The 14967-nt window shown below is 43.3% G+C and overlaps 1 protein-coding gene across 2 annotated transcripts in view; it reads right to left on the minus strand.

The window, feature by feature from the left end:
- LOC149153551 (OVARIAN TUMOR DOMAIN-containing deubiquitinating enzyme 4-like) overlaps positions 1 to 14967 on the minus strand; it is a 374498-nt gene that overhangs the window by 121574 nt on the left and 237957 nt on the right. For both annotated transcript variants that reach the window (XM_089441047.1, XM_089441046.1), the window contains exons 2-3: positions 13669 to 13790; positions 12903 to 12943 (exon numbers count right to left, since the gene is read on the minus strand). In XM_089441047.1, coding sequence (XP_089297173.1) covers positions 12903 to 12943; positions 13669 to 13790 — 163 coding nt within the window. The remainder of the gene's footprint in view (positions 1 to 12902; positions 12944 to 13668; positions 13791 to 14967) is intronic.

The following is a 14967-nucleotide window of genomic DNA, read 5'->3' on the forward strand; positions in this document are numbered from 1 at the left end:
AGTTTTCTGCAAGCTGAGCGCTGGGTAGAAAAACTGTCACAAGCAAGAAGCAGATCACATAGTGAGGGAATACTTCCTCAGTGATTTCTTGCCGAGGAAATCAATATTTCTTATTTGCTGAGCAGCAGAGGAGTAGCAGCTTACCAGCTCCATCAGGGAGTGCGTAGGGAAACCTAGGAGCTATGCAGTAGGGAGAAAGAGGGATTTGTTCGACATTTTTTTCGGATCATATGGCAACCAATAGCTTGAGGGATCAGGAAAGGTTGGACGGGGCTTCCAACTATGCCATCTGGAAGGCTAGAATGACTTTCCTACTAGATGAGCATGCCCTCAAGATGTATGTTGATAATGTGGTAGTTGTCCCTGCAGATGCAAATCTGCTGAAGAAGTACATAGCTGAGATGGCTAAGAGGAAGAGGATGATCCTGGATGGAGTCAAGGATCACATGGTGTGCCACGTTGCTAGCAAAGGGACCACTAAGGAGATGTGGGATGCCTTGGCCACATTATATCAGGGATCTTCCGAGCAGCGGAAGATGTACTTAGAGTAGAAGCTGAGATCTGCTCAGATGCAGAAGGGAGAGCGTGTGGATCCATTCCTCATGAAACTGAAGGAAACCCATGATGAGCTGTCAGCTACGGGCCATACACCTCAGGATTCGGAGTTAGTGAGACTGGCTCTAAATTCCGTCTCGGATGAGTGGCAAATTTGTCCAGAGTATCCTGGGCAGAGCAGTGTTTGCCAAATTGGGACGAGATGTGGGCAGCTCTGAAACAAGAAAAGCTGAGGAGAGACCTGCTCAAGGTCAAACTTGACGGGAGCAACAACAACAGTGGGTCGAAGGGATAGCAAGGGCAATAGAGACGTAAGAAGGACGTCTCCAAGGTGAAGTGCTTCAGATGTGGCGAGATGGGCCACTATGCATCCCAATGTCCTTTGGAGAAAAAGGACAAGGATGAGAAGCATGATCCTAAGGTTGCAGCCGCAAAGATTGAACAAGAAGAGTTCGCCATGACAGCCAAGATACCTCCAGGAGGGAGGTGGGATAATATAGAATTGTAGTTTGATAGAGCTACAGATGGGTAGGATCCTTGAGGATCCCACCTCTTGGATCATCACCTTGCTACGGGAGCCCATGATCAGTAGTTGCGGGATGGTGGAATTTTAGTTGGTGCCATGCAGTGTTGATTCGACAGATGTAGTGGTTAGTAGCTCCAGAATGTGACCAGTGCAGAGCAGAGAAGCAGCAATGCAAGTAGGCATAGTGCAGAGCGTCAACAGAGTAGTGGCTTCAGAAGGGAGCATGGGACTAGCAGCAGTCAGGATTTCAGCACCGAGGAGTATCCACTAGATATTTGTCTAGTTTTGGGTCTTTCCAATTGCTTCTCTCAGCTACTGAGTTGCAGTACGGATGCAATATTAGCAGTGGCAATGCTAGCAGCATAGCAGATGCAACATTTGAGAGGGAGTTGTAGTGCAGATGTAGCATTGGTAGTGGCAGTGTCAAAGGTAGCAATATAGTAGCAGCAGCGGCATAGTAGTTGGTGGACAGCATGTCAGAAATCAACAACGCAGAGGACAATGCTTCAGAGTCAGAGCAATATGCAGTCGCAGTGTATTGCTAGAGCACATTCCTCGCTAGGAGGGAGTGTTGATTTGGGGTAGCATCATATGTGCTCTAAGCCTCAAATTTTGCAGGGATGCTTGCGCACACATATTCCAAAAAACCCAGAAAGCGTTTTGGGAAATTCCACCCAAAAGTGATTTTATTAAAATAATTAATATTTTTAATGGGGTTCCTAAGTCTAAACTTAGGAAAATTACAATATTATTGGGTATTAATCTAATCAGGGGTGAAACTTCTAGAACAAACCACGGATCAAGCCAAAACGATCTGAGCCTTTGATTAAGATTTAATCTAGGCCGTTGGTAGTCCAATAGGAAGATATAAGAATGGGGCTTGAGGGTCATTTGGAAAATACATAGAGAGATAGATAAAATTGATTTTCTAAAGTGAGAAGTTCTTAGGAGGAAAAATTGATTGAGGAGATCTCTCGCAGTTGAGGGGCAAGGATAACAACTTCCGGAGAGAGAGATTCTCAACCTGAGATACATCAACAGAGAGAGGCAGTGAGTGATCCAGAAGCCTTGACACAGAGGCTGACGCAGGGCCAGAAGGGCCACGCAGAACCAGTGTAGAGGGAGAGAGAGTGTAATATTCCTAACCCAGAATATTCCTCAAAACCCAACGAAAACTCCAACCAAATATGTGCAAATGATATAATAACCCAGAAGTGATAAAATAATAGTGGAACAACATATAATAATGTAAACCGGAAATATAAGCAGATACACAAGAAATGCAACGAGAAATGCTAAGCCATTTTATTATACTAAGCAATAAAATGAATAAAAGAGGTGATTAGATAGATGGCACCTCGACTTGCACAAGGCAAGTGAAGAAATACTCTCAGAATGACAAGAATGGTCTCTCTGCGTCGATGCTGCTACTGTGCTGCCGCTGCTGCTAGTAAACAAATGATGATTTGGGGTTGCTCCCCTCGAAAAAAGCTGAAACTCTGGATTCGGACTCTACTCAAGAAACCCAAAAAAATCCAGAAAGCTTTCCTGGAATGGCCGACCCCCGAAAAACACCCTCTTGGGGTTCTGCGTAGTTCCTCAATGCCCTGCACTGCCACTGAAGAAAACCCCTCTAAACTCTGCCTGAAACACTACCTGAAACCCTACCAAAAATCCTCCAATGAGACAAGAGCTGGACCCCTGCTCAATCTCCCAGCATAACTCCACCTGCAAAACCCCAATCCAGCACTACAACCAAAAAGAACTGCGTCCCTCTCCAAGTGCTGCACAGTCCTCCAGGATGTTGATGAAACTGTTGCTGAAATGCTGATAAAACTACTATTAAAATACCGATGGAAATACCTTGCCCGAGCAAGCACTCGAAGTCCCCCGGGGCTAAGGGTGAGATCTTCGAACGAAGACACTCGATGCACTAAACAGTGTTGCAGACCAGCTAAACAGCCAGCGTGCTTAGAAGTTGAAATGACTAGCTCAAAATGCACATAACTGAATGATCCAAAATGAGAGGTCTCCTCTCTATTTTATAGCCTCTGCCTCTCACAATCCCTAGGCTCACCTCCTCTTGCGTGCTTCTCCTCTTGCCACATGTTCTTCCCTCCTGCGCAGTCTCTCCATGTGTTTGCGTGGGCTCCATTTCTGCGTCCCCCTTTGGCCCCCTTGGCTCCCCTTTTAGTCACAACGTTGTGCTACCTTGGAAGTGACTTTTTATTCTAAAGTGAATTATGTCCCCCTTCCTCACTTTTTTATTTACAAATAACTATAGAAGGCAAAAAAATTGAACAAAATCGAATATTCCAATTAACCATAGCTAATTAGGAATATTATAGTCTCCCCCGGCAAAATGTTGCTTGTCCTCAAGCAACTAAAGAGATGGATGCTGCAACATCCTCTCACTCTCCCAAGTGGCATCCTCATCCGGCAAATTCTTCCACCTCACCAAGAATTCCCAGACCATCCTGCTCCACAACTGCCTCCCCTGGTATCAATGATAGCCTCCAGCTACAATACCAAATGCCCCTCGTCATCCATGGGTGGTAGCTCATCTGTCACTGTCACTTGCTGCCCCAATGCCTTTTTCAGGCATGATACATGAAAATTGTTATGAATCTTGTTGCCTCGGGGCAGCTCCAACTCATATGCAACCTGTCCAACCCTGTGTATCACCCTGTACAGCCCATAAAAGCGGGGCTTGAGCTTCTCAGCCCCCTTCTACTTTAGTGACGACTGTCAGTATGTCTGTAATCGTAGGTAAACCATATCCCCTACCTCGAATTGTCTCTCCACCCGACCCCTGTCGGCATACAGCTTCTGCTGATTCTGTGCTTAGCTATGTTATCCTTAAGAGCTCAGAGAATATCCTGACTCTCTTGGATCCAAATCTTGGCTCTGGGAGCCTTGCTATCACGGAACATCACGTCAACAAAAGATAAAGGATGATACCCATATAAGGCATAGAATGGTGACATACCAATGGACATGTGATGTGAAGTATTGTAGCAATACTCCCTTAGATGTAGCCACATCAACCATGCTCGCTGCTGCCCACTGACATAGTTACGCAAGTAGCCCTCTAGCCACTTGTTAACTATCTCTGTCTGCCCATCCGTTTGTGGGTGATAACTGGTACTCGGTGTCAACTCCGTCCCCACCAACCAGAAAAGCTCTTGCCAAAACCCGCCCATAAAACGGTTGTCCCTATCACTGACGATGGTCTTAGGAAGACCTTGTAGCTTGAAGAACCCTGAAGAACAGCTCGGCCACCTATGCTGCTGTGTAGTGTGCGGATATGGCAAAGAAATCCGCGTACTTTGTCAATCAGTCAACGACGACAAAGATACAATCCTTGCCCTGTACCGTGGGCAATCTTGTGATAAAGTCCATCGAAATGCTCTCCCATTTCCCCTCCGGAATGGGTAGCGGTTGCAATAAACCCGCGGGATGGCTCATCTCTCCCTTGTTCCGCTGGCAAACATCGCACTCCCTGATATGCCGGAGTACGTCCTCCTTGAGGCCCTTCCAGGAGAACCTCTCTCTAATGGCCCTGTAGGTTTTGGTAAACCCTTGATGGCCTACCAATGGTGAATCATGTGATGCCTAGAGTATCTTCTTCTTGAGCTGAGACCCCTCAGTCAAGAAGATCCAATCCCTGTAATAGATGATCTCATCGATCACCCTGAACCTGTCATCTACCACCTATCTGTCCAAAATCTCACATGCAAACCTGTCTTTGGAGTACTCTACTAAGAGTCAAGCCCTCTAGTCTGTATCCAAGCTCATAAGAGACAACGTGGCTGGTCTACGTGAAAGGGCATCTGCTACCACGTTGTTCTTACCCTTGAAATACTCAATGTCAAAGTCATATGCTTGGATCTTACTGATCCACTTCTGCTGCCTCTCCTGCAACTGCTTCTGCTCCAAAAAGAACTTGAGGTTGTTGTGATCAGTCTTCACCCTGAACCTGTTCCCCACCAAATACTGCCGATACTTAGCCAATGCATGCATGATAGCTAGCATCTCCTTGTCATATATAGAATGCAACCTCTCGTGTGGAAGGAGCTTTCGGCTCTCAAAGGCTATAGGGTGACCTCCCTGCATCAATACTACGTCGATCCCCTCTCCCGACGCATCACACTCCAAAACAAATGGCTGCGTAAAATCTGGCAATGCAAGCACTGGGTAGCTGCTCCTAACCTCCTTGAACCTGTCAAAGGCTCGCTGCGCTGTATCCGACCAAATGAATGACCCCTTCCTCGTCAAATCTGTTAGGGGTGTAGCAAGCTGTGAGAAACCTTTGACGAACTTCCGGTAGTAATTACAAATGCCAATGAACCCTTGAAGTTCCGTCACGTTTCTCGGCTCCGGTTAATCTCTGATGGCCCTAATCTTCTCCTCGTGGACCTTCACTCTGTCCACTCCAATGATGTGTCCCAAGTATAACATCTTCGTCAACCCGAACTCACATTTGGAGAGCTTAGCTTAGAATTGTTGCTCCTCCAAGATGCGTAATACTGTCTCAATATGCTGGAGATGCTCCTCCCACGTCTTGCTGTAAATGAGTATATCATCAAAGAACACCAACACAAACTTCCTCAGGTGACTCCGGAAGATGTGATTCATGCAAGACTGGAATGTAGCTGGGGCGTTGGTTAGCCCGAAGGACATCACCAAAAACTCAAAGTGCCCATAATGACATTTGAAGGCGGTCTTGGGAATGTCCTACTCCCTCACGCGAATCTGATGGTACCCTGATCTCAAATCAATCTTTGAGAAGAACCGTGCTCCTCTCAACTCATCCATCAACTCATCGATCCTAGGTATGGGGTACCTGTTCTTCAGTGTCCTCTTGTTCAGGGCCCTGTAGTCAATGCACATCCTCAATGTACTGTCCTTCTTCTTCACCAACACCACAGAAGAAGCAAAAGGACTCATGCTCGGTCGGATGTGCCCAAGAGCCAGCAACTCCTGAATGGCCTGCTCTATCTCGTCCCGATAGGCCTTGGGATGCCTATAGGGGGTGGTGATCACTGCCTGGATGCCCTGCTCAAGCTCGATAGTGTGCTCAAACCCCCGATCCGGTGGCTGTCCTGGTGGAATCTCTCCAAACACTATGGCATGCCAATCAAGGATGGACTATATCTCTAGATGTACCGTCTGCCACGTAGTCCCTACCTCTGATGCATGCAGTTCCACTGCCCACTCTATGTCTCCCTTCCGGAAGACTACCTCCATCCGATGAGCCCAAACAGTCTGAGGCGGATATGTGTGTTGTCCCTATATCTTCTCATGCCTCCCTGTCTTCTCATCATCCCACTCCATCTCTAGGGTCTTCCAATCTGTCGTGACCTTCCCTAGAGTAATAAGCCACTAAGCACCCAGTATCACGTTGGTGTCCGGAATATCAACCACGAAAAAGTGGTCAGTCAATGTGTAGGTGCCCATCGTCACTGAAATCTCTGGGACATAACGAGCACACATCATGGTCTGATCTCCTGGGACCAATACTGAAAACCCATCGAAGCTCTCTGTCTGAATACCTCTCCACTCAACCATCTGTGCATCGATGAAGTTGTGGGTTGCCCCACTGTCAACCAAAACTGATACGTGCTGGCCACATACTGTCCCTCGTACGCGTAGCATCAGATACTTGGGAACTCCTCGCAACGCTGCAAGGGCCCCTCTGGTGGGTGCAAAAGATGCACCACCTGCTGTTGGTGGTGGAGGTGGCAAAGGTCCCTGTATGGCATGGCTATCTCCTGCCTCCACATCCTCCTCGTCATCCTCTTCTCCACTACTCTCGGAGAAGACCTCAATGAAATGTGCCTTGCCAGCAGCACATCTATGCCCTGGTGCCCATGGCTCCTGACATGTGAAGCACAACCGCTTCTTCTTCAGCTCCCTCTTGACATCATCGTCAATCTGCACTCGTCCTGGATTCCCCTTTGGAGGTGGAATCCTCACATCCTTCCCCTTAGACTGGAAAGTCTATCTCTGGGGGTAAGGTGTCCGGGTCCTAGGTAAGACATCCTATAGGTCCCGGGTCCTGCTGATAGCATCCTGAAGGGTGGTCAGTCTAGCAGATCTAACTAGACCCCAAAGTGGCTCCGCTAACCCCTCAACATAGATATAGATCCTCCGTGCCGTGGATAGGTCTGGCACCATCACGGAGACCCTCAAAAAATCTGCAATGTAGGTCTCTGGGTTCCCTGTCTGTTTGAGCCTCGTCAGCTCAACGAAATGCTGCTCTGGATCCCTCCGATCAAATCGCTCCATCAGCCTCCTGGTAAACTCGGCATACGTCGTCATTGTGGAGTGCCCCAGTGTAACCATCACATGAAACCACCAATCCTGGGCCTCGCCATCCAAATGCAATGTTGCCACCTTGATGGCCTCTGCCTCCGACATCTGGTTAAGCTGGAAATAAATGTCCAGCTTCTCCACCCAAGACTTTGCCAAACTGTTTGATGAGCGACCAAACGTGGGCAAGTTGAATCTACTCGCTGCACGGTGGGTGTCGCCATCATGGTAATGCCGGTACCCTCTGTGATGGTCGCGGGATCTGCTATCCCACTGGAGCTAAACAAAATCTCTGAATGAGAGGGCTTCCCTGAACTCCTGCCCATAGGCCTGGTACTCTGCAAAATAATCGCCCATATGTCCGGGCTCTGCCTCCTGCTGGGCTACGGCCGCCGTGTCTGCTCCTAAGAAAGTGGGCATGGTAGAGCATGTAGTGGCATGTGAGGCCACCTGCTGCATAGTATCATGCTGCTCTGGCAAGTGATGGGATGCACTTGATCCCTCACCAATCTAAAAAACTCGTGGGCTCTCATGCTGTCTAGCCTCTACTATCCTGAATCTCTACCCCATCACCTCAATCTGCCTCGACAGACCCTGCACTGATTTGAGGAGCATATCCGCAAATCTCTTCCCGTCCTCGTCGGCCATCTATTCTGCCTCCACTGCTGGCTCTCTCTGTTCTGTGTCTACCACAGGCTCCACCTGTTCTGCATCCACCACAGGAACACAATCTCCCTCCTCGTAGGTATTCTCCAACCTACGTCCAGTGTCTCTGTACCTCCTACCTCTGTAACAAATGTAAGGTTTTTCCCCTCGTGTCATATATTGCTAGCTCTACAGGCTGAGCCAGATCTATGCTCTGATACCATTTTAATATTCCTAACCCAGAATATTCCTCAAACCCCAACAAAAACTCCAACCAAATATGTGCAAATGATGTAATAACCCAGAAGTGATAAAATAACAGTGGAACAACATATAATAATGTAAATCGGAAATATAAGCAGATACACAAGAAATGCAGCGAGAAATGCTACGCCATTTTATTATACTGAGCAATAAAATGAGTACAAGAGGTGATTAGACATATGGCACCTCGACTTCCACAAGGCAAGTGAAGAAATACTCTCAAAATGACAAGAATGGCCTCTCTGCGTGGATGTTGCTGCTGTGCTGCTGCTGCTGCTAGTAAACAAATGATGATTTGGGGTTGCTCCCCTCCTCGGAAGAAGTTGAAACTCTGGATTCGGGCTCTACTCAAGAAACCCAGAAAAACCCAGAAAGCTTTCCTAGAATGGCCGACTCCTGAAAAACACCCTCTTGGGGTTCTGCGTAGTTCCTCAATGCCCTAAGCTGCCACTGAAGAAAACCCCTCTAAACTCTGCCTGAAACCCTGCCAAAAATCCTCCAATGAGACAAAAGCTGGACCCCTGCTCAATCTCCCAGCATAACTCCACCTGCAAAACCCCAATCCAGCACTACAACCAAAAAGAACTGTGTCCCTCTCCAAGTGCTGCGCAGTCCTCCAGGATGCTGATGAAACTGTTCCTGAAATGTTGATAAAGCTACTGCTGAAATACCGATGGAAATACCTTGCCCGAGCAGGCACTCGAAGTCCCCCGGGGCTAAGGGTGAGATCTCCGAACAGAGACACTCGATGCACTAAACAGTGCTGCAGACCAGCTAAATAGTCAGCGTGCTTAGAAGTCGAAACGACTAGCTCAAAATGCACATAACTGATTGATCCAAAATGAGGGGGCTCCTCTCTATTTTTAGCCTCTGCCTCTCACAATCCCTAGGTTCACCTCCTCTTGCGTGCTTCTCCTCTTGCCACATGTTCTTCCCTCCTGCACAGTCTCTCCATGTGTCTGCGTGGGCTCCATTTCTGCGTCCCCCTTTGGCACCCTTGGCTCCCCTTTTAGGCACAACATTGTGCTACCTAGGAAGTGACTTTTTATTCTAAAGTGAGTTATGTCTCCCTTCCTCACTTTTTTATTTACAAATAACTATAGAAGGCAAAAAAATTGAACAAAATCGAATATTCCAATTAGCCATAGCTAATTAGGAATATTACAGAAAGGAGTCTGAAATCTGCAAAGGAATTTGATTTTCAGAAGCCGGGAGCCGGGGTGTGAAACTAGGAGGCAGAAATCGAATTTCCTTTGCAGTAGATCGACCAGCCAGAGAAGTGGCGCAACACCCAGAGAGCTTGAGGCTGGGCTAATGCAGACATTGTGCAGAGGCAACCATAAAAGCCAGGGGGCAGTCAATTTGGGGTTGGATTAGCCAAGATTTCTCAATGATTGTGTGAGGTAGAACTCACAAAGCTTCTGCCAATATTTCTCTCTGTAACTGAATAACTCTGTGAGGTATTCAGATTTTGCTACTGCTTAATAATAATAAACCCTCAAAGTTGCTACACCGGTTTCCCTGCATTGAGTTTTTCCGGGGACTTTTCTCCAAAAATAACTGTCCTATGTGTTTCTATTTTCCTTGCTCAATTTCTATGTTTCAGAACCATATTTAATTTGGTGTAGGTTGCTTCAGTAATTTACTTCAATGTTTCAAGAAGAAATCTGAAATAAGCTTGTAATGTAATTTATAATCTAGGTGAAGTAGATTCAATTGGTTGCAGTAGGATTCCTGAGATTGTTAGACACAGGAATTTTCACAATTTGTTAATTCTCAAGGATTCATCTTTCGATTTGTCTTGTAGGGACTCTTGGCTTTGGGCTCATATTTCAAGCATAATCCATTTAAAATTTCTCTCTCAAAATATTGTGCTTCATTGTTATAATTTTGCTATTTTAGAGCCAAATTATGGCTAAGCAAAGAGGAAAGTTTACTCATACTCTTTAGCTTAGCCTTTGTCGATTATATTGTATATATACATTTGCAATTTTTTTGACCAATTTCATAATTAACACTTGGTTTATCTTGTAGCCCTCACTAACTTGTTCTTGTAGAAGCTTGCGGGATTTATTGTCTAGAATATTTAACAAGTTGTTTGCAGGACCTTGGGAATCCATTTCGTGAGCAGCATTCAAGGAGGCCATGGGCTTTGAGGCTCCATTTTGGCAAGGCCGAGTTCCATTTGAGGGAAGCATTATTCTCTCACTAGGTCGTGGGCCTAAGGAGGCCTAGTTCCTCTTGCTTTGTGTAAATTTCACCTGTCTTCAAATCAGATTTTACATGTAAAGAGAGCCTTCAAGTTTCAGATTTCAAGGGCTTTCTTTGGCCTCATTTGTATCAAATAGTTCATCAAAGAAAATCTATTGCCTAAAGTTTTCATTGTAAATACTTTCCTTGAGTTTGGTTGAGACCTTTAGGGGCTTTCACTCCTTGTAACTAAATTAATAAAAGGTTGATTTCCTTATTTTAGGGAGCTAGGGAATTCTTCCCATGGTATCCCTTCTCTCCATTTAGAGGGAGAGCCTTTGCTTGTTGATAGATTAATCTCTTAGTTAGTTGCTCTAATTTTGTTGATTAATCTCACTTTCCAAGCTCATTTCATGCATAATTAGTGATCTAACATAGCATTCGTGTCTTTCTTGCTTTAGTACATGTTTGAGATTGGTTTATATTTTGACATGTCCATTTTTAAATACTAGTGCAATTCATTTACAACATATATGATTTTTATTTGAGAAAATAAGTATTTTCATGTGTATTTGGCAAACTTGAACTATCTCACTCATCTTTTACTTGGCTCAATAAGTTCTTGAATACATTGCTTCAACACTTTTATCAATTCATGTTCATGTGGCATTTTTGTTATCGATGATTATTTCTTAAAGCATTTATTGGCCATTTCATTTGGAGCAAAATTATTCTTTTGCAAGCAATTTATTTTGAACTTGTGGAGTTACATTAAACTGATTGCTTCACCTTCATTTGAACGACATTGGTACCATTTATTTGAGCACCATTTCTCATTTTTAAGCATTGATATCAATACTTTCTTTCGAAGCACTAACATTCACTCGAGCATCTCATTTAGGCATTCTTAGTATCAATTTGCATATTTAACTAATTTACCTCCAAGCATAAACTTGGTTGAAAGACTTTAGGACTACCTTTCTCACCCAACTTGTTAAACATAGACCCTCTTTTTTGACCTTGCAGTCGTCAGAGCCACAGTCCATGCAGCGTGAAAGGCACCGAGGGTTATATTTCCAGGGGAGGTATCGTTAATATAGTCTTTGTTATCATTCCTTGTGCTTCTCTCCACAACTCACGCTAGAGACTAGTTTAAAAACAATAGAGAGAAAAGATTCATCTAGGTAGGCATTTAACTTAAAACTAACAAAGACAATTGCATTACACATTAGATAGTTTGCATATCATTTCAATTTAGTCATCTTGGAGCACTTTAAATTTACTTGCAAATAATGTTGGTTTCATGTACTTGTCATGATGAGTGGTGTCATTATTACTTAATGTCATTATCTCTTGTTATTTGAGCATTTCCTTTAACAAGTGCAATCTCTATTTACATTTTGCAAGTAAGAAGCTATCTTGAGTTTATTGAATCTCATTTGCAAGCATTATATTTCAAGTAGCATTTTCTCTATTTTGCAAGTAGTGTTGATCTTTACATTTGCAATCTTTATTTTACTTGCAATTTAGCTATTTCATGTACTTGTTATTTAGCTCATGATTATTTGATGTCATTATCTTTTGTTACTTGAGCACTCTCTTTACAAGTACTATTTCCTTATAGTTGCAAATGATATTTTTATGCTCATCTTGGTCTGACAATTTGATTTTTGCAGGATTATCTATCATTGTGTCTTGAAATTTTATTTTGAACAAGCATTTGTCATTTATTTTGAAGCACTGGTTTATACTTTGAATATATCATTGAATATTGCTCATATACTTATATGCTTGTTCACATTTGGAATCAAATCACCTTTGAAAGGTATCTCCTTCTAAACTTAGTCTCCTAGAAACTCACATTTCATTTATTAACCTTCTTTAGGGACCACCCCCTTAACTTAGCTAGGAGAGAGTTTTAACGGAGAGAGATGGGATTAGGTAACAGCCCCATCTCTTAGTTTGCCACCAAAATCACACCTTGTGGGGTTGAGGATTTTTCCCACACTAACCTAGGTGTGTAAGCGAGGCAGCAACAAGTCCAATACTATCAATAAAAGCTAATCCACCTAGAGTGACTAAAGTTTCCGCGAGAACCAAGAGGCACTAAAATATTCTAATTTCTCTTGAATTGCTTCAATGAAGCATAATTGAATCATGAAAAATGGATGGTTGATTTGGCTGGCCAGTCTGTTATTCACATCATCATGCAGATACTGCCTTCGGCAGTTTCCTATGTTCTGATTTACAAATAATATCATCCACTGACGGCAAACAAATACCAACAAGACATCTCATAATATTCAAACATAGTATCCTAAAAACTTGAGAACGCATATAAATGAAGGAATATCATCATGATAATAAGTAGCTGCTGGGGAAATCGAGAAATGTTCACAGAACTTACCATTCCGTCTCTTTCCGTCTCTTTAGAAATTCATCTGCTACCTGTCATCAAATAACTCACATGCTTTAGTAGTACATTTGGAAATATATACAAGTTCCTCCACGGGCACAAACAACTGAATTAGACTACTCGTACAGTGTTAATTCAGACGGAACTAAAATGGATAAAGTTGTGACTTCAGTCTCAGTGCTCAGTTAATCAAACAGCAGTGGCCTTGGCATCTAGAAATGGCTCCATGTACAAAAAACAAAATCACTGGCCTATTAGCAGAGAACTTTCCTTGACTCTTAGATAAAGTGAAGTGGGCAGACGTTAAAGTTCCGAGCTATCTTTCTGAAATATAGGATAAGGATTCCATATAAGTGTTCGCATATATTGCATAATATTGGATGTATTTTATGCTAATGCATAGTCAGTTACAAAGATATTAAATGCATTTAAATCCTAAAATCCACAAACCCCGTAAGACAATAAGAGAATTCTGCACATCCCATTAACAGCCTGCTGCGAATTGAATAAGAGAATTCCACAAGTACACAGCAACAACAGAAACAGTCCCAAAGAGATTGGACTGCATATGCAGGATATTCTAATCAATAAGGTTTATTTAAGCAAGCTTCACTTCTTATAGAGGGATATACGTGTAAACTTTAAAGTGTGCCATTTATCAGTCCCTGCAGTGTTAGGAGCCTATTAAAGTGAAACACTATGTGCATAACATCCTCCTCCCCCTGGAGACACTAGAAAGATGGTTTATGAATAATACTTTGCTCCGCAATTCATCTGCAAGTTCTCTCTGGGTGCTCTCATTTGGAGGGGGTTCTTCCTTTCTCAAGCAGGCACCATAAGCAACAGCCCGAAACAAACATCTACCATCACCTGGTATGCCTGTATGAATCAGAAAACAAGAGAATGTTTTATTAACTAAAAAATGTCTACTTTACAACACCGGAGCTTCATCTATCAAAAAACTTGCTTGACTATATTTAACTACTGCACATCACAAATACAACCTACACAAACACTTGTGCCCAGCAATAGACAGCAATTAATACAGCTGAACATAACTAATAATTGCTGGTCACGTGTACAATAACTACCAACAAGTACATGCTCGTATGAGGCACCCGCATTTCATTTAAATAAGAAATATAAAATAATTAAACAGATATTATAATATACGTAGTTTTGCCACTCGTAATACCTGGCAGCATGCTATTGGCAATTGCCAAGCAAGAAAGTGTATTTTAGAATAACTGATCCAAGTTCAATGACTGTTCAAAAGAGCATCTTAAGCAAATGTTTCACTGAGGAATTAAAGGTGGGATGTTTGGGGGAATTCACAACTTCCATTACTGCATAACTCCTCCATACACAAACATTTCTTGTGGGCTGAGATTGGAGGATTTTGTTGGGGGAATCCCAAGTTTAATAAATAAATTGTGAGTGCAAATTTTTTAAGCTGGACCCAAAAACCAGAAAAAAATTTGGAAGCATGGACCTAAAAAAGTTTAAAGGCTGGGAAGACAATAAATAAGTCAAGACACTGGACGGCAGTATATTGTTTCATAAATCATTAATTTTTCGTTTTTGATCTAAAGGGAATTTACTTAAACTCAGGGAAAATAGTAATATACAAATGAAGATTTCACAGGAGCATTCTTGCTGGATGATCATGTTTTGAGTTCCATCTACGATGGAATGTTCCCATCATATTGGTATTTCCTCATGTCGAACATGGAATGGAAGCCCTTCAAGAAAGGTTTCATATGAGTTAGAAAGCAACAGCATAGAAAATGTACACTTCCAAAGAATTTCAGTGTTCAGGAATCTATAAACATCTTTCTCAATTAAAGTGAAAGGACAGAACTACTAGTCTGCTGGGCTTTGGTTTTGTAGCAAGTTGCAATGCTTTCCCAGGATACAATTCAGGGTCAATCCCTAATTGGCATTCTCCAAAAAGATTAGTTCATCCAACAATGTGCCAAAGTCTCAGCTACCTTGATGGCGCACAGAAGCAGCATATCTCAAATGATGCCAAGTGAAATTCTAAGGTGATTTTGAA

The sequence above is a fragment of the Pinus tabuliformis genome, chromosome 9 (assembly GCF_031772625.1).
Source record: "Pinus tabuliformis cultivar Carrire ecotype Pingquan chromosome 9, CPIR1, whole genome shotgun sequence".
Lineage (NCBI taxonomy): Eukaryota > Viridiplantae > Streptophyta > Pinopsida > Pinales > Pinaceae > Pinus > Pinus tabuliformis.